This window comes from Bos indicus x Bos taurus, chromosome 2, assembly GCF_003369695.1.
Source record: "Bos indicus x Bos taurus breed Angus x Brahman F1 hybrid chromosome 2, Bos_hybrid_MaternalHap_v2.0, whole genome shotgun sequence".
Taxonomy (NCBI): domain Eukaryota; kingdom Metazoa; phylum Chordata; class Mammalia; order Artiodactyla; family Bovidae; genus Bos; species Bos indicus x Bos taurus.
The window spans coordinates 126,875,935-126,894,134 of NC_040077.1; the positions used below are offsets into that span (position 1 = coordinate 126,875,935).

The 18,200-nt window shown below is 46.7% G+C and overlaps 2 protein-coding genes across 6 annotated transcripts in view; one reads left to right on the forward strand and one right to left on the reverse strand.

The window, feature by feature from the left end:
- AUNIP (aurora kinase A and ninein interacting protein) overlaps positions 1–1,415 on the forward strand; it is a 14,563-nt gene extending 13,148 nt beyond the window's left edge. Inside the window, 2 exon segments of the mRNA XM_027519968.1 lie at positions 1,349–1,360; positions 1,363–1,415. Of these exon segments, the coding sequence (XP_027375769.1) occupies positions 1,349–1,360; positions 1,363–1,415 (65 nt within the window).
- Positions 38–15,629, reverse strand: MTFR1L (mitochondrial fission regulator 1 like). 5 transcript variants are annotated; one of them, XM_027519947.1, is made up of 8 exons: positions 14,647–15,494; positions 14,004–14,089; positions 12,073–12,216; positions 11,563–11,667; positions 8,696–8,805; positions 8,001–8,212; positions 6,424–6,745; positions 38–1,580 (listed from the first exon to the last, which is right to left on the reverse strand). In XM_027519947.1, the coding sequence occupies exons 3-8, from the start codon at positions 12,085–12,087 to the stop codon at positions 1,475–1,477; spliced, it is 870 nt and encodes a 289-aa protein (XP_027375748.1). In that variant the 5' UTR covers positions 12,088–12,216; positions 14,004–14,089; positions 14,647–15,494; the 3' UTR covers positions 38–1,474. The 5 variants fall into 5 exon arrangements, with proteins under 5 accessions (XP_027375748.1, XP_027375743.1, XP_027375739.1 ...); XM_027519942.1 differs by lacking the exons at positions 14,004–14,089; positions 14,647–15,494 and adding an exon at positions 15,531–15,629; XM_027519938.1 differs by lacking the exons at positions 14,004–14,089; positions 14,647–15,494 and adding an exon at positions 15,503–15,606.
- Positions 15,630–18,200: the final 2,571 nt, after the last annotated feature.

Consider the following 18,200-nt stretch of genomic DNA (forward strand, 5'->3'; position numbering starts at 1 on the left):
TACAAGGACAGGGAGGATAGACAGAGAAGTAGAATGATTAGGTAGTTTTGTTATTTTATTTTTGTGGTAACTTTACAGTACTTTAGGATTATATATGTTTAAACATCTCCCTGAAAAGGGCTGACTTATAATGATCTAAACGGGAGAGAACCCCCTTTGAAAACTATGAATCCAAATAAATGACTGTTTACAAAGCTGGCTCTGATGGTAACTAAAACATTACCAATTTCGTTTTTTTGAAAAAGCAATGTTCCGTCACTGCCATGGGTCTGATCTGAACACAAATCCAATCTGATTTGTGTTCTATTCAAGACATCATCCACCGGGCAGCAGTTTCCCATGTTGCAGGTATGGTACGTAGGAGGCTTAAAAATAAGCCTCTAGGGGGCAAGCGTGCAAGTTATAGGATGGACTGGCTTTAAGAAGTTAAGTGTTTCTAAAGGGAACAAGAAGCTCCCTAGGTAAGAAGCTTCCTCCTATAAAGGCAGGAACCTGTTTACAAAAGCTCATATACCTTGAAATTAATAGGAATTCTATACCTGTAGGGGATACTGGGTGGTCACAACTCAAGAGATGGACACAACCAATGCAGTATCTCTCCACATCCTTCCTTTAATGTCAGGTAATACTTCAACCCAAACACACAGCATACATACTGTAGTGAAAAGGACCTGAGGGCATCTGAGTCATGCATGGTATAGTAAGTACAAACCTCGGCACCAAGCAAAGGAGCTGTCAAGGGCCTGGAAGATTCACTCTTCATTTCTCTTTCCTGCTCGGCTTAAAGTCCATGGAAGAGAAAGAGCTTTCAATCAGTGGAACCAATGAGGCATCAGGGCCTTGGAGGGTAGATTTGGTTGTACAGTATTACAAAATATATTTAAGAAAAAAAACAGCCCAGGCCTCCCAGCAGTATCCCAAGCCTCAGCTGGTCCAGTGGCCCAACCTCTACATGTAAGTGTTAAGACAGGGAAGGGGGAGAGAATGATTGCTGGGCATTGGTGTCAGTTCATGATGGAGCAGCATAAGATTTTCCCTGCCCTGTGAATGTGCACATACATTTATAGCCCCCTCCCCTCAGCCCTGCTCTGCTGCAAGGAAGCGGCTGAGAGTGATTGACAGCTGGGCACAAAGTGTTCAGTGAGACCAGTTATGGGGTCTAGTGCAGTGAAGTCAGTCTTTCATTTAGGACCTACTTTCACACAGGAGAAAGGAAAAACCAGAAAGTTCTATCTCACCCTTTAAATTGAGAGATTCCAACGCATATAATTACCTGTGTCTCAGCTCAAAGCAGTCCTTTAGCTTCTAAGGTTTGAGTATGGAAAACATATAATGCAGCTCTTCTTAGTCCAAGCTCTAGCTTTCGGCAAGACTGTTGCAGATTTCTAACTGATAGGCAGAAACATCTGCGGTGAGGGAGGCAGCACTGAAGGAATTCCAGGAGCGTGAGACTGAGTTGTAGAGCTGAGTGATATCAGTTCCCTTTTCTACTGATATCTTCTTCCTTCAGAGCAAACTTCCTCCTTAGGACCTCAGAGATAAGAACAGCAGGATCTTCCTCCTTCAGTGAACTCCGGCTCCTAGAAATAGAATAATAGCTTATGTTTATTGAGTACTTTGGTTTTTCCAGTAGTCATGTATGGATGTGAGAGTTGGACTATAAAGAAATCTGAGTGCTGAATTGAAGCTTTTGAACTGTGGTGTTGGAGAAGACTCTTGAGAGTCCCTTGGACTGCAAGGAGATCCAACCAGTCCATCCTAAAGGAGATCAGTCCTGAGTGTTCACTGGAAGGACTGATGCTGAAGCTGAAACTCCAATACTCTGGCCACCTGATGTGAAGAGCTGACTCATTTGAAAAGACCCTGATGCTGGGAAAGACTGAGGGCAGGAGGAGAAGATTGAGGGCAGAGGATGAGATGGTTGGATGGCATCAGCGACTCAATGGACATGAGTTTGGGTAAACTCTGGGAGTTGGTGATGGACAGGGAGGCCTGGCATGCTGCAGTCCACGCGGTTGCAAAGAGTCAGACATGACTGAGCGACTGAACTGATTTAGTACTTATTCTGTCCTGAGCAGTGTTTTGTGTGTTGGAATACAATCTTATTTAATCCTCACAACACTCTTACGAGGTAGAAGCTATTACAATCCTTTTTTACCAATGAGGAGATTGAAGCACAGCAATGTTATGACTACGCCCAAAGTCATTAGTCAGTAAGCGATTGAGTCCAGAGTTTAAAACCAAGCTTGCAGATCTCATCTTTTAATTAGACATGGTTTTACTATTTCCTGCAATGGCTATAAAATGTGGGCAAAGGACCATTAACCTGTTGGTATTGGCCTGTCATGGCTAAGCTTCTGATCCCACCTTCTAGCTCTATCTTATAAGCAATCCAGAATTTACAGTTAAATGTTCACATTTTAAGACCCATGGGAGCAAAACCAGTTCCAGATTAGGGTAGGTTCAATTACCTGATAACCTCAGGTATCTTCCCGGAAAGTAGTTGCTTGAAATCCTAGTGAACTTACATATAATCCTCATGAAGGCATTTTAGTGGTCATTATGCTAGATATAAGGGCTAAGATTATTATTAAACCTCGAAAACCAAACCAAGAGGAACTGCCTTCAGTCTGTCACATTTCTGAACCTTGAGGACAGGACTACTTTCCCATTCTTACTCATCAACCCAGCTCCTCCTATCAACAAAGGAGAAAAGATCCCAGGGCATGAGTGAGAGAAAAGGCTTAGCAGTAGGGGATCATAGATCTAACTGGTACAAGAGGCAAGTGTAAGCAAGTTGGAGAGTCAGTCTATAAAATACTGATCAGAAGAAGAAAGCAGCAGCAACTGAATTTGGGAATGCTGGAGATCAAAGAACTGGGGGGGTCTGTATGACCAGCCTGACTAGGGACAGGTAGTAGGATCCACTACCAGCACCCTTGTCTAGTTTTCAGAAGAAAATGGGACCAGAAAACAAAAAGGGATCTTGTGTGAGGTGAGTCACTGTCCCTTTAAAAGTAACTTTATCATTTCAGGAGGCAGCCCTCACCTCCCCAGCCCTGAAAACAGCTTTTTTTTTAAAGGCAAAATAATTTTTAATGGCATAAATGAATAAGCAAACAATGTACAACGTCTGAGCCCTAGTTAACTCATGTGTAGCTACAGATTGATTTATCTGTTTGTAGGTTCACAGATGGGTTCTGTAACTAGGACGCTTAACAAAGGATAATTCTGAAACGTAAGATTTACACGTCTGCAGATACTGGCTTCGGAGAAGGCAATGGCACCCCACTCCAGTACTCTTGCTTGGAAAATCCCATGGACGGAGGAGCCTGGTAGGCTGCAGTTCATGGGGTCGCTAAGAGTCGGACACGACTGAGCGACTTCACTTTCACTTTTCACTTTCATGCATTGGAGAAGGAAATGGCAACACACTCCACTGTTCTTGCCTGGAGAATCCCAGGGACGGGGGAGCCTGGTGGCTGCCATCTATGGGGTCACACAGAGTCGGACACGACTGAAGTGACTTAGCAGCAGCAGCAGATACTGGCTTATTTGCATCCACCGAACAATTTTTCTTTATTTTTTATTGAAGGATAATTGCTTTACACAATTTTGCTGTTTTCTGTCAAACCTCAACATGAATCAGCCATAGGTATACATATATCCCCTCTCTTCTGAAGCTCCCCCATCTATCTCCCCACCCCACCCCTCTAGGTTGATATACAGCCCCTGTCGAGTTTCCTGAGCCATACAGCATACAGCCATACAGCAAATTCCCATTGGCTATCTATTTTACATATGGCAATGTAAGTTTCCATGTTACTCTTTCCATACATCTCACCCTCTCCCCATGTCTGTAAGTCTATTCTGTTTCTCCACTGCTGCCCTATAGATAATTCTTCAGAACCATTTTTCTAGATTCCATATATATGTGTTAGAATACGGTATTTATCTTTCTCTTTCTGACTCACTTCACTCTGTATAATAGGTTCTAGGTTTATCCACCTCATTACAACTGACTCAAATGTGTTCTTTTATGGCTAATATTCCATTTGTGTATATGCACCACAACTACTTTATCCATTCATCTTCGATGGACATCTAGGTTGCTTCCATGTTTTATCTATTGTAAATAGTGCTGCAGTGATCACTAACTCCCGGAGTTCACTCAGACTCATGTCCATCGAGTCAGTGATGCCATCCAGCCATCTCCTCCTCTGTCATCCCCTTCTCCTCCTGCCCCCAATCCCTCCCAGCATCAGACTCTTTTCCAATGAGTCAACTCTTTGCATTAGGTGGCCAAAGTACTGGAGTTTCAGCTTTAGCATCATTCCCTCCAAAGAAATCCCAGGGCTGATCTCCTTGCAGTCCAAGGGACTCTCAAGAGTCTTCTCCAACACCACAATTCAAAAGCATCAATTCTTCGGCGCTCAGCTTTCTTCACAGTCCAACTCTCACATCCATACATGACCACAGGAAAAACCATAGCCTTTGACTAGATGGACCTTTGTTGGCAAAGTAATGTCTCTGCTTTTGAATATGCTATCTAGGTTGGTTATAACTTTCCTTCCAAGAAGTAAGCGTCTTTGATGGACAGGGAGGCCTGGCGTGCTGTGATTCATGGGGTCAAGGAGTCGGACACGACTGAGTGACTGAACTGAACTGAACAATGGTGTATGATACATGTCTCTTTCAATTTTAGTTTCCTCGGGGTACATGCCTAGGAGTGGGATTGCTGGGTCATATGGTAGTTTTATTCCTAGTTTTTTAAGGAATCTCCATACTGTCTTCCATAGTGGCTGTATCAATTTACATTCCCACCAACAGTGCAAGAGTGTTCCCTTTTCCCCACGCCCTCTCCAGCATTGTTTGTTTGTAGACTTTCTGATGAAGGCCATTCTGACTGGTGTGAGGTGATATCTTGTATTTTTGATTTGCATTTCTCTCATAATGAGCAATTTTGAGCATCTTTTCATGTGTTTGTTAGCCATCTGTATGTCTTCTTTGGAGAAATGTCTGTTTAGGGCTTCCCCCCACTTTCTTATTGGGTTGTTTGTTTTTCTGGCATTGAGTTGTAAGAGCTGTTTGTATATTTTGGAAATTGATCCTTTGTCAGTTGTTTCATTTGCTATTATTTTCTCCCATTCTGAGGGTTGTCTTTTCACCTTGCTTATAGTCTCCTTTGCTGTGCAAAAGCTTTTAATCACGTCCCACTTGTTTACTTTTATTTCCATTACTCTAGGAGGTGGGTCCTAAGAGAATCTTGCTTTGATTTCTGTCATCGAGTGTTCTGCTTGTTTTCCTCTAATAAGAGTTTTATAGTTTCTAGTCTTACATTTAGGTCTTTAATCTATTTTGAGTTTATCTTTGTGTGTGGTGTTAGGAGGTGTTCTAATTTCATTCTTTTACATGTAGCTGTCCAGTTTTCCCAGCATCATTTATTGAAGAGGCTGAAAACAGCTTTTTAACTGCATTAAAAAATACAGCTGCACACCTGGCCTCTGGACTTTGAGGTTAAGATGTCAAATATTTCAATGCCCAGAATCTACATTTAAATAAACACTTCTGGTATGTCCCATGCAGTAGAGAAACACTGCAGGCAGATGACTCTCAGGCTGGAGCTCCAGGGCTTCTCTGCTAGATGAGTTTCTCATGGTAGGTATTTCCCAAATCCCCTCACACTCCCATCAGAAACACCTAGAGTTCTACTCCTTGGGTGTTCTGCTTTGGTAAGTTTAAGGTGTATTTTGAACAAACCCAAGCAATTCTGATCGGCAGCCAGAGTTAGGCAATAGGCATCTCAAAAGCTTTGTTCGTAAATCTGTGTTTCCAGGGTTGGTTTGAATAATGGACCACTATTTAAAGGGAATTCTCCTTCCACCAAGTCTACTTTTTGAGATACTAAAATAACTATTATGCAACTGTACTTTAAAGGATGGGGCACAGGGACAGTTATTACTAGCAGTATGAGAACTGGAGTGGTGAAGCCTTGCTGGAGGACAGAAGCTGGATTAGATGAGCCTTCTTATTAAACCTCTGTTTAGTAACATTTGGTTGGGTTAGATCATCCCAACCAAATGTAAAGTGCTGCTCTTTTTTCAAACTGGGGTCCCCAGGCACTAGCAAGCGGGCAGCAAGCTTTGTGAATGAAATTACACATTGCTACTAATGAGGATTTACTATGTAAGTATTTACTTTCTATTAGATAATTGGCCACAGGCAACTTAAACAGTAGGGGATTCAGTGGCTAAGACTCTGAGGTCCCAATGCAGGGGGCCTGGGTTCAATCCCTGGTCAGGGAACTAGATCCCACATACCACAGTGAAGATCCCATATCCCGAGTGGCATAATGAAGACCCAGCACAGCCCCCTTTCCCGCCCCCCAAAATGATCATCATAAGCTCCTTAAGGTATACTTACAGGTCTTGGCTCTGCTTCATCCGGTGGAAGTCCTTTAGGATACCCATCATATCTGCAAAGCTGCTGGCCTTGGACAGAGAGACGCAGTCATCCTCTTCAGATGAGCTGCAGGTAGCTTTGTGTTCTGGTTTGCAACATTCAGGGCTGGCAGAACAAAGCAGGGGGACTGATGGAAGCTCAGGGACCTCTATCTCGGTCTCCTCGGTGATGTCACTAATGACAAAGGAAGTTGTAGAGTGGAATGAGGATCCAAAACAAGGTAAGGGAGAAGAGACATTTGAACTTCCTGGAGATAAGAAATCTGGCGTTAATGAAGCCGAAGCTGAAAGAGAAAACAATAGGCATGGATGGACATTGGGGCTAAAATACAGCAGTTACATCTCCCCACAAGCACTGCCTACCAAATATTCATTTCCTGGGCTGACACCATGACATTCTGGGTTCCTCCACTACCTTCCCCTCTCAGGATCTCAAGAAGATGTAGCAGTATTATGCTTTTCCAGTGTTCAGAAGGGCAGAAAAACCCACCCCATAAAGGCCTTGCTTCCTAAAAGCTCCCATTTTGCAGCGGGCAATGGAATGACAGCATTCTTTAGACTGAAGCAATAGTGTAGAACCATGGCCTGATTTTGTCCTTTTCTCTAACTAGGCCAGTGCTTCTGACTGTGCTCCTTTAAATGCAGCTATCTGTGACTGGAAGAACTGTTCTACAGACAAAAACCAGAATGGTGATAGTTCTCCCAGTTCCCAAATTTTAATGGAGAGAATTTCCTCAATTTCTAAGTTTCTAGGGAATATTTTTGGATTTTTCCTAAACTACTTCAGCATGTCTCTTGGATGATTAAAAAAAAATGTAGCGAACAAATATAAATGGAAAATTCAAGTCCATTTTCTCTATAAAACTGCCACATGAGAGAATTAAATACATAAAAATTTTCAAAGAGAGAACCATGATTTTCACATGTTCTACCAACTGACAAGGTTTGGGAGCTATAACTTTTGAGTCAATGAGTAGCAAAAAAGTGAGAATGGGAGGAATATGAGGGTTAAACACTGAGCATCCTGGGAAAGATCCACCCGTTGGTATTTCCTACATCTGGTCAGCCCATCCATTCCCAGTGATTCTCCCTTAACTGCAGACAGAAAGGCTGAGGGATGGAGAGGTGGTCTCTGGTAGAAAGTCAGAGTGCAAGGAAAAGGAAAATATGCTTATAAAGGGAGATATCTCTCAGTGGTGGGGAAAACTTATTTCTCATATTGAAAAGGAAAGCCACTGAGCACTCATGGAAGACATGATCTTAAAAGACATTTGGAAGAGAGGTGGTTTTTGTGGCTGAGGGAGGGAATCTGCCTGGGGCCCCAGATTAAGTGAAGATTTTGTTCCTAACCCAACCAGTCTGCCCCAAATGGCTGACAGAAACCATCCAAAGATTATATAGGCTAGCCAGGCTTTAGGGCAGTCCCAGAGCCCTAGACTCCAGTACCCCCAAATCAAGGACCATTCTTATCCTTATCCTGTCCAAAAGCTAAACAAAAACAAACAGCCTGCTATTTGGTCCTGGCTCAGGGGCTCCTACCTGCATCAGCTGCCACTATTTTGGCAATCTGGCTGCGCAGGTGGCTCAGCTCATCCTGCAACTCGGTGGTACGGCTGAGGGCTGGCAGGGCTGGCTTCTTCAGGGCCAGGAGCCTCTCCTCTGACCCACGCAGGTTGGGCACTGAGGCATTGCGCTGCATGACAATCAGAGGGCTGGGCTTCCAGGTGTGCCTCAGGGGGCGTGTATCGCTCCTGGACCAGGGAGAGAAAAGTGTCAGAGACATGGGCCACTGCACTGCTTCCAAACTTCCTTCATACACTCCTGCAAGAGTTACATAGCTAGACTTCCCTGGTGGTCCAGGGATTAAGAATCTGCCTGCCAATGCAGGGAACAGGGTTTCACCCCGATCTGGGAAGATTTCTCATGCTGCAGGACAACTGGACTGTGTGCCACAGCTACTGAAGTCCATGCCCCTAGAGCCAATGCTCCACAATGAGAGAAGCCACTGCAATGAGAAGCCTGTGCATAGCAACTAAGACCAAGTGCAGCCAAAAATTAAACAAATAAAGGAGATTAACTTCCTTGCTCTTAAAAAATAAAAGTAACACAGCCAGGTTCTACTCCCACTCCTAGCTCTCACTCCTGTTGCCCTCCATCTCACTCTTCTTCTGCCTACCACCTCATCTGTGAAGAAGCTTTTCATTCCCCAGTTGGCAGGCTACTGCCTCAGCTACCTGACCCGGGCATAAGTCTCCTCTTCATCTGCAGCAATCCAGGCGATGTCAGCCAGGGTAGGAACTGGGGGCACATCCCTCAGACACAGGTCAGAGATGTTGGGCAGGGTCTGTGGGGAAGGAAAATTCATTAACATTTACTGCCATCGTGATGAGACAACTGGAAACTGGGCAAAATACATAGGGGAACACCTAATCCAGCACTGGGTGTAGGAAGACTTCCTAAAGGATGTCCAGTTGGAAGCAGTTTGAATAAGAGGCCAGAAGTAAGAGTCTATGAGATTACAAATAATTCAGCATGGCTGGAACAGGAAGGATAGAGTGGTGGGGAGTTGGGAGAGATTGGGAAGTGAATTAGGAGCTTTGAAATAATGAGCCATTGAAAGGTCAAGTAAGTAAGGATTAGATGTGAGCTTTTAAAAGATTACTCTGGCTACGGTTTGGAGCATGGATGGGAAGGTGGAGAGCAATCATAAGATTTTACCGGAAAAAAAGAGTCACACTCATTTGTTTAAGTCTTACCTGTCATGGCTTTTAAGCTATAACTGCAGAAGTAAGTAGCTGTAATGGAGACCGGTATGGCCCAGAGCCTAAAATATTTACTATCTGGTCCTCTGCTGACCCCTGGCTAGAGCAAAGAAGTCTTCAGTGGGACTGGCAAGAGTTACTTTTTTAACAGAGATGCCCACTGTCTAGCTTTCTGGTTGTGAGAATACAGGTGCAAGGACATGGACAATCTGTTGTACCAACAGGAGATTTCTCCTGGCAAGCTCTTTACAACACCTTTGTAGCATATTGGGATCTACATGTTATAGCAACACAGTCAGAAACAAAGTTGATAATTTGACTATTTAGATTTAAATTTTAAAAAATGGCTAATTAGACAAAAGGAATCGTAATGTAGTTCCTTAAAATAGCTCCTCCACCCAAATGAACAACTAGGGAACAGGGAGATTGCGTGACACCATGTTAAATGAAAAATTAGGAAGGTTCAATTATATTCTGACTGTTTACAACAAAGAAAAATACATGCTTAGAAAAAGACAAAAAAGAACTAAAATGTGTGTCATGACTATGTGATTACAGGCAACTTGTTTCCCTTTTTTCATAATTTAATATTTTCATATGGATAAATTAAAAAATAAATCAATAAGATTCCCTTAAAAATATTTAAGGTAATCAATTTACAACACAGTTTCTCAAAAATCCACCTGTATATGAGTTAAATTCAGATGTTTCTGCTATAGACTGTTCAGTAGGTAGATCCGGAACTGATAGCTCTGACGTTTTGATAGGGAATCTGGGTCTCACAGACGTGAAGTGATGCTCCAAGGTTACAAACGAGCTAATGACGCAGGCGTTAATGCTAGGATGGGCCATTTAGGGAACGCCTCCATTGGCTTTCCTTGATTAGCCAGAAGGCTCCTCTGCTATTGGCAATTAAATGAATTAACAAATAAAAGTACTTAGCACAGTGCCTGGCACATAGTGTGGGCTCAATAAATGTAGCTGTTTATTACTGGTATTACTAATACTACTTCTGCTCTGTGGGAGCCTGTGCCCTTGATTATCTGCCCAGGAGCATCCAGCCAAAGGACTAGAGAGGCTATAGTCAAATGTGGGGGCAACCATAACTGATTCATGCTTCCAAGCTGTCCTTCCCTGTGTTCCTGAGGCTTGAGGCAGCCAGGGCCACATTCAGCCCTAGGCAATAACTGGGTCAAGAGACAACACCCTGCACCAAACCCCAAACCCATTCCAATTCAGACTCCAGATAAGCTCCTACACAGTTTGCAGCTCAGCATCTGATATACAAACTCAGCTCCTTCATTTTCAGGCACATATTTCTGTCTCCTTTGTGTAGGCAGAAAGCTGAAGTAGTTCTTTTGTGTTCCAGCTCCCCAAAGGCACAGACCTTAAGCATCTAACTTGGAGCTGATGCTTAATCATTAGTTCTTACAGGGAGGCAACTAGGACTAACAAATGCTACTTAGCTTTCCACTGCACAAGGGAGTCTTACTCACCTGGGTCAGACAAGTCTGTGCTATACTGAATGCTAAAGGCCCTTTGGGCACAGAGGTGAGACTGAAATAGCCCAGTAAAGGAATGGCTAAACTTGGCTAGAAAAGAGAGGATGAGGAATAAAGACATAAGGGAAATACTGTAAATAGGTAGCTAAGCAGGGCAAGCCTTAGGCTAGTGAAGAAAAGCAATTTAATTGTTAGTCGCTCAGCTGTGTCCGACTTTTTGCGACCCCATGGACTGTAGCCCACCAGGCTCCTCTGTCCATGGGATTTCCCATGCAAGAATACTGGGTGCCATTTCCTTCTCCAGGGATCTTCCTGACCCAGGGATCAAACTTGGGTCCCTCACGGTGCAGGTAGATTAGATTCTTTACTGTCTGAGCCACCAGGGAAGCCCTGAGTGACAACACCATATTAAAAGAAAAGCAGAGTTCATCTCAAAATCACACACAGCACTCAGTGTTCTGTGAGGGGACCTGCCAGGGTTGCAGGCACACACCTTAGAGCACAGACATGGCTAGTCTAGAGATCCAGTTCAGCAGGGGCCTTTGGCCTACTCTGATACACTGGATTGCTGGAGCCTGATGAAATTTGAGTTGCTTAGCAGAGGCATCAAGGATGCAATATGATTAATTTATGAGCAGATTGGGAGCTTGACTTGTGGTCACAGGTTTGTGTGCAATCAGGAAGCCACAGTGACCAGCACACATTAAAAGCAGTTAAATATTTTTTGAAAAATGAAGACGATCAGGAAAGCAACCTGTCTTGCAACGCCGAGTCTGGGCCACAGAAGCAGCACCACTCTCCCATACGCTCTGGGCCACTATTTTCCAGCTCACTTACCTCAAAGGATGCCCGGGGACATGGCTTCAGGGGCAAGTTGGTCCCAATTCGTCTCACTACACTTCGAGCAGCGCCATGCGGCTTATTTTGCCAGATTGGGATGGTCTAAAGCACAGAGAGACAGCCACAACCTCAGAAAAAAATCCAACTGCTGTCCCCATCCTCTCCCCTACCTTCCCTTTAGCAGCAACCTTCACCTTGGCCAGATACATAAGAGGACACCTGCTGTTGCTGAGGCACAGTAAATGCTGGGAGGATCCAGAGAAAAGGGTGAGGAATTAGCGGCCCTCCCTTCCCACTACACAGAGTGACAGAGACACACTGACCCCCTAACTGCCCCAGTATCAGTTGGTTCTGCCTGGAAGGAGGGGATGGAAGGCAGGACCCTTCAATTCCAAGCCTGGGTGGGGGAAGAGTTAACTTGAGGATCTCAGAACTTCCTATAGAACTTTTAGCAGGTCTAGTGCTTAATCTTCCCCATTACACCCTTGCCTTGGGAATGCCCCTTACCACATTGGCTTCCATTCCTGACGTTTCAACTGGCTCCTGCACTTGAAGGACAAGGCAGCCACCGGGCAGCGCTAGAGGCTTGAGGAGGCAGGGAGTGTGATGCCTTCATATCAGGCCATCTTAAGGAACACCAGACTTCTCTTCCTGTGAAACAATCCCCACAGGAGACTCAGTGGCTACCACACAAGCCCCACAAAACCAGGCCCTACAGTGTTAATCGCTCAGTCGTGTTCAACTCTTTTCGACTCCATGGACTGTAGCCCACCAGGCTCCTCTGTCCATGGGATTCTCCAGGCAAGAATACCGGAGTGGGTAGCCATTCCCTTCTCCAAGGATCTTCCCAATCCAGGGTTCAAACCTAGGTCTCCCACATTGCAAGCAGATTCTTTACCATCTGAGCCACCAGAGAAGCCCATGACTAACAATGAGGCTTCTCTGACGTTTCACAGGGGAAGAAAACCAGCCAAAGAGGCTGTGCTCACCCAACCATGGCTTCTACAAATCCAGACCCTTAGAGGTTCTATTTCAGATGCACCATGCTGGGAGCCTTCCTGAGTCCTTAGGTTTCCTGAGGCAAAACTTCTAAAGAATATATATGTATAATTGAATCACTGTGCTGTATACCCAAAATAAACATGATGTTATAAATGAACTATACTTCAATTAAAAAAATTTTTTAAGTCGGTAAGACTAAAAACAAACTTCAATGTAAATAGAATCCTTTGGTAGATAAAAAAGCTCATGGGAAAAGTAGAGTGTAGGTGCCATCCAAGTCCAACATTCATTCCTGAGGATAAGATATAAAAAAAAAGTCCAGCATGTGCCACCCAGCCTAGCACTGCTGGACCACTACACCGGGCAGATGTAAAACAGACAACAGGAGAAAGAAGCCAGTTTGGCCAAAGTCACTCTACCGGGCTACTGGGGAAGAGCCAAAACTTTTTATCCTGGCTCAGCCTTCAACTGGCTTAATAGCCTTAGGCAAGTTACTTAATCTTTCAGAATGCAGTTTCTCTGTCTGTAAGAAGACCTGTAAGAGCTGTAAGAGCTGCCACTCAGGGATATCGAGAGGGTCAATCAGTGAAATAAGATTTTAAAGTACTTAATGAACTGTTGAAACAAGACACAGATGGGCGGATTCCTCATAGCTGCCCTTGCATGGTGAGCAGCTGCAGTCAATGAACTCATTCAGTCCCTTGTTCATCAAACACTTAATACTCGCTCTGTGCCAGGACCTATGCTGGGCACTGTAGGGGCTATGGAAAGAGTAAGACACAGCCATGCTCTCAAGGAACTCATCATCTAGAAGAGAGACAGGACTCGAATACCTAATTCTACCAGAGGCTGAATATCACTGTCTAAGAAAGGCACATCATACAGCTGGCCAGGTGAGTTCAGCTCCCTGGCCCCAAGGCCCCATAGTGAGTTCAGAGGGGCTAAGAAGGGAAAGAAAACAGCAACAATAACACAGGTTTAGGAAAAGAAGCAGAGAAGGCAATGGCACCCCACTCCAGTACTCTTGCCTGGACAATCCCATGGACGGAGGAGCCTGGTAGGCTGGAGTCCATGGGGTCGCTGAGGGTCGGACACGACTGAGCGACTTCACTTTCACTTTTCACTTTCATGCACTGGAGAAGGAAATGGCAACCCACTCCAGTGTTCTTGCCTGGAGAATCCCAGGGATGGGGGAGCCTGGTGAGCTGCCGTCTATGGGGTCGCACAGAGTTGGACACGACTGAAGTGACTTAGCAGCAGCAGCAGCAGGAAAAGGTGAAGAGATGTATAAAGAGCAGAGTATGGTAAGGCCATAAAGGTAGGGGAGGTGGGGTGCATGTCAGGTAATGGTCAGGTCTCGAGGGCTGGGAATGTTCTAGGTAAGGAGTCAGTGCAGAGCCAAGGGCAGCCTCTGAAGAGGGGTGGGCTGGACTAACCAGCTCTTTCCAGAAACCTCCCTTGGACGGTCTCTCTTCACCTCTAGGAGAGGAGGTATTACTCCGCGACACATGAGGAAAGGAAGCTAGAAAAGAGGAAGGGACGGCTTTAAGGTCACTTAGTGGCCACGGCAGTAGAAAGCACCGGAGTCTGGTCCAGATCCTCCTGCCTCCAACCTGGGTTCCATCTTCTCAGCAAAGTTCAAGACTTTTTATAAAAGTCCTTCGGTGTGCCAGGCTCTGTGCTGTCAGTGCCTGCCACAAGCTCCACACAACAGTGCTTCCCTGTGTTTCTCACTTTAGTCACTGCAGCCACTACCTCTCCAAACTTATCTCCAAACTCGGCTGGGCCTAATCCTCACGTGGCAGCCAGAGGCCTCTTTTTAGAACACATTGGGAATAGATCTCTGCCAAGCTTCAACCCCTCATGCTTGCTAGAGCCAAGAAGATAACACCAAGACTCTTCAGCATGGCCAGCAGGCCCTCCTGTCTTTCTCTCCCAGCCGACAAGGCCTCTCCACTCTGGTCCCTGCACGCTTCACCGCCACACCCGCCTTCCCCTGCCCTCCACCCACACTGGCCTTGCAGCCCCTCAATGGCCTTGTTTACTCTATTCCCTCTGCTTGAAACCCTACCAGCCTACCAGCCTCTTCCCCAAGCTCATCCTCAATTACTCCTGGAGCTCAGCTGAAGCATTGCCTGCCCTTCCCGGACGGGCGTCCCGCGTTTCCTCCGGAGCAGCAGTAACTAGATAACGGTGTAGGTTGTGCAGTTTGTCCGAAGGGCGGGACTTCCAGGTACAGCCCTAAGCCCGCTCCGTACCCGGCAGGCACTCGAGCATTTGTCAAGAAACGAACCAACAAGAACGCCGACTTAGCCTTGAACCCTGAACAAGTGTCTGCCTAGAAGACTCCCCACGGCTCGCTGGCCGCGCGCCTGGTTCCCACCGCCTCCGAGCCCGCACTGCCCTTTCCGGGTCTGCTGTCCTGGTGTTTTTACACACGGTCCCCCAGCGCCTCCCGAGCGGGGCCTGGCCGCATCATCCCGGTCCCCGCCGAGGCCGCCGCGCTCAGCGCCGTTCTGTGCCGGGGGAGGGGGAGCAGCCGCGGGGAGCTTCGTCCAGGACACGCCTCCCTTCCCCCCTCAACAGCCCGACCCGACGGGGTCAAGGTCGGCCAAGTTCTCGCCTCGGCTCGGGGGTGGTGGAGCACCCATGAACTCAAAGGCCCGGCGCCGGGTCCCGGAAGAAGCGAGGAGGCGGCAGAAACGAGAAACCTCTGGTGCGGCTGGGTGACTCGGGCGCGCAACTGCCCCCCGGGGACTCAGTTTCCCCTCAGCCGAGTGTGGCGGACAACACGAGTTCCCGCGAGAACCGGCGCGGGCCCAGCAGCCGCGGGCAGCGCACGGCGCCCGGCACTCGGCCGCGCGACACGCCGGGCCGGAGGGCCGCGCTCCCGCTCGCATTCCCGCTCCGGGGCGGCACTCGGACCTAGTCTCACCTCAGACTGCAGCTCCGGATTCACTCACCTCACGGCCCCTCCTACCACAGCGGGCCGCCCAGCCTCACTCGCCCTCACTTCCGCTGACCCACCCCCCGGAAGCGATCCCTTGCAGCTGCGCGCCGAGCCGCGGCCGCGCGCGTCTTCCGGAAGCGGGCTCTGCTGGGGGTGGGGCGAGAGAGGATCCTGCGGCCGAGGCGGGGCGGTAGAGGGTAAACGCCTGCCATAGGCCACGCCCCCCTGGGGGAAAAGTTGGTGGCACCCGGAAACCCCTGAGGTCAGTCGGCCCTTTCCTGCTCTCCACGCTTAGTCCCTATCCAACCTTTGGAAGGGATCTGTGTTGCTATTCGGCCTCCAAATTGATCGGTGTCTGCTGTCCCCACCTCGACTATAAACTTCCGAAGCTTCGCGCCGGCGTTCGAGGCTCCAGGCTTAGTGCTTGCCCCACCTCATCTCACTCTGGTTCCTTCAGTTTATTTTTTGCAAATTAATTTATTTAATTGGAGGCTAGTTACAATATTGTATTGGTTTTTGCCATACATTCACATGAATCAGCCATGGGTGTACATGTGTCCCCCATCGTGAACCCCTCTCCCACCTCCCTCTGGTTCCTTCAGTTTATGCTTCCCAGCCAAGACCCTCTACAGTCTTCTCTGCACCAAGAAATGAGCCTCTTTCTCCTCTTGACTCTTGCCCTCCAGTGCTTTGTAGCTTTCTTCTATTTTAGCTGTTGTGTATCACACACTCATACCCACCACCGTATATTGTGAGTTGGTTGATCAGATGGGTAGACTGAGAAGCAAGACACCAGAGGCATTGCAAGAGAGACCCACATTCCTTCCAGGCTCACTCACCCACTCCCTTATTGTGCTCAACGCCCCCCGCCCCAGTCTTGGTTACATGACTTGGTCACCATGGCATCCAGGCCTGGGTCACATGCCCTCCTCTGACTTCAGGGTGACTGTGCCTGGCTCCCAGGCTGCTGTTCTTTGGTCTCAAAGCTTGAAAGTCCTAGCTGCCAGGGACAGATGGGCTTCATGGTGGGGAGAATCTGTGCTGTCATACAGGCCTTCTGGTCAAACAAACTCCTTACTTTAATGCCCTATTGTTGCTCTCTTGAAATTAAAATTTTTTTTCAACAAAGGCCCTGCATTTTCATTTTGCACTGGACCCTGCAAACTATGTAGCTGGTCCTAGTCAGAGACGGTGTCCACCCTGATTCCCACCATACTGCAAATGATGAAATTTGACTTCCAGGTCCAGCCCTCTTTCCAGGATGAGAAATTGTTGCTTTAATCATCACGTTCCCATCCTGGGCAATGGCAGATCTTGCCAATCCATTCTAGCTGCCTTTCTTTGGATGTGGTAGTGCAGTCTCTCTTTTTCCTGAAGATCACTTTTACCCAGCACATGACTCTATCCCCCAGCAGCTGTGCTGGCTGCTCACAGCTGCCCCATTCTCAGAATGGAAGCCCTAACCTAATAAGTTACTCTACCTCTAAGCCTAGGAGCGACTGATACAAGGTACGAGAGGCCAGTTCAATTTGGTGGTATGGTTTAGGCTCTAGAGCCTTTCTCCTGTGATCTGGCCAAGGTTTGGCTTTCAGATTCTATTCCTGCTCAAGGTTCTTTCTTTCCCCCTTTCTTCTTCAATAGCCATGAAATTAAAAGATGCTTACTCCTTGGAAGGAAAGTTATAACCAACCTAAACAGCATATTAAAAAGGAGAGACATTACTTTGTCAACAAAGGTCTGTCTAGTCAAGGCTATGGTTTTTCCAGTAGTCATGTATGGATGTGAGAGTTGGACTGTGAAGAATGCTGAGCGCCGAAGAATTGATGCTTTTGAACCATGGTGTTGGAGAAGACTCTTGAGAGTCCCTTGGACTGCAAGGAGATCCAACCAATTCATCCTAAAGGAGATCAGTCCTGGGTGTTCTTTGGTAGGACTGATGCTGAAGCTGAAACTCCAATACTTTGGCCACCTGATGTGAAGGGCTGACTCATTTGAAAAGACCCTGATGCTGGGAAAGATTGAGGGCAGGAGGAGAAGGGGACAGCAGAGGATGAGATGGTTGGATGGCATCACCGACTCAATGGACATGGGTTTGGGTGGACCCCAGGAGTTTGTGATGGACAGGGAGGCCTGGGGTGCTGTAGTTCATGGGGTCTCAAAGAGACGGACACGACTGAGCGGCTGAACTAACTTGTTCAATCCTTCTTTTACAGGTTTTTCCTTAAGTTCACACCCTCAAAAAAAAAAAAAAAATTACCTAATGTTTATCTCAGGTTCTAAGATGACGGATTTAACTTCAGAATCTTTCTCAACACAGAACACCAGATTCTAAAAATAGTAAGTTCTCTAGGTCTATCACAAATTTATTTTAAGCAAGTTACTCAAGCCTTCTGGTGACAAATAAACTAGTCCCCAAAGGGATCCCAGCCACGCTCCCTCGTCCATCTGCCAGCTCCCGCACAGGTGGTTCAGTCACTAATTTGGCTCCTCGAAACCCCACAGACTATAGCACACCAGCCTCCTCTGTCTTTCTAGTGATTCATGTCCATTGAGTCAGTGATGCTATCTCACCCTCTGCTGCCCCCTTCTCTTTTTGCCTTCAATCTTTCCCAGCATCAGGGTCTCGTCCCATGAGTCCATTCTTTGCATCAGGTGGCCAAAGTATTGAAGCTTCACCTTCAGT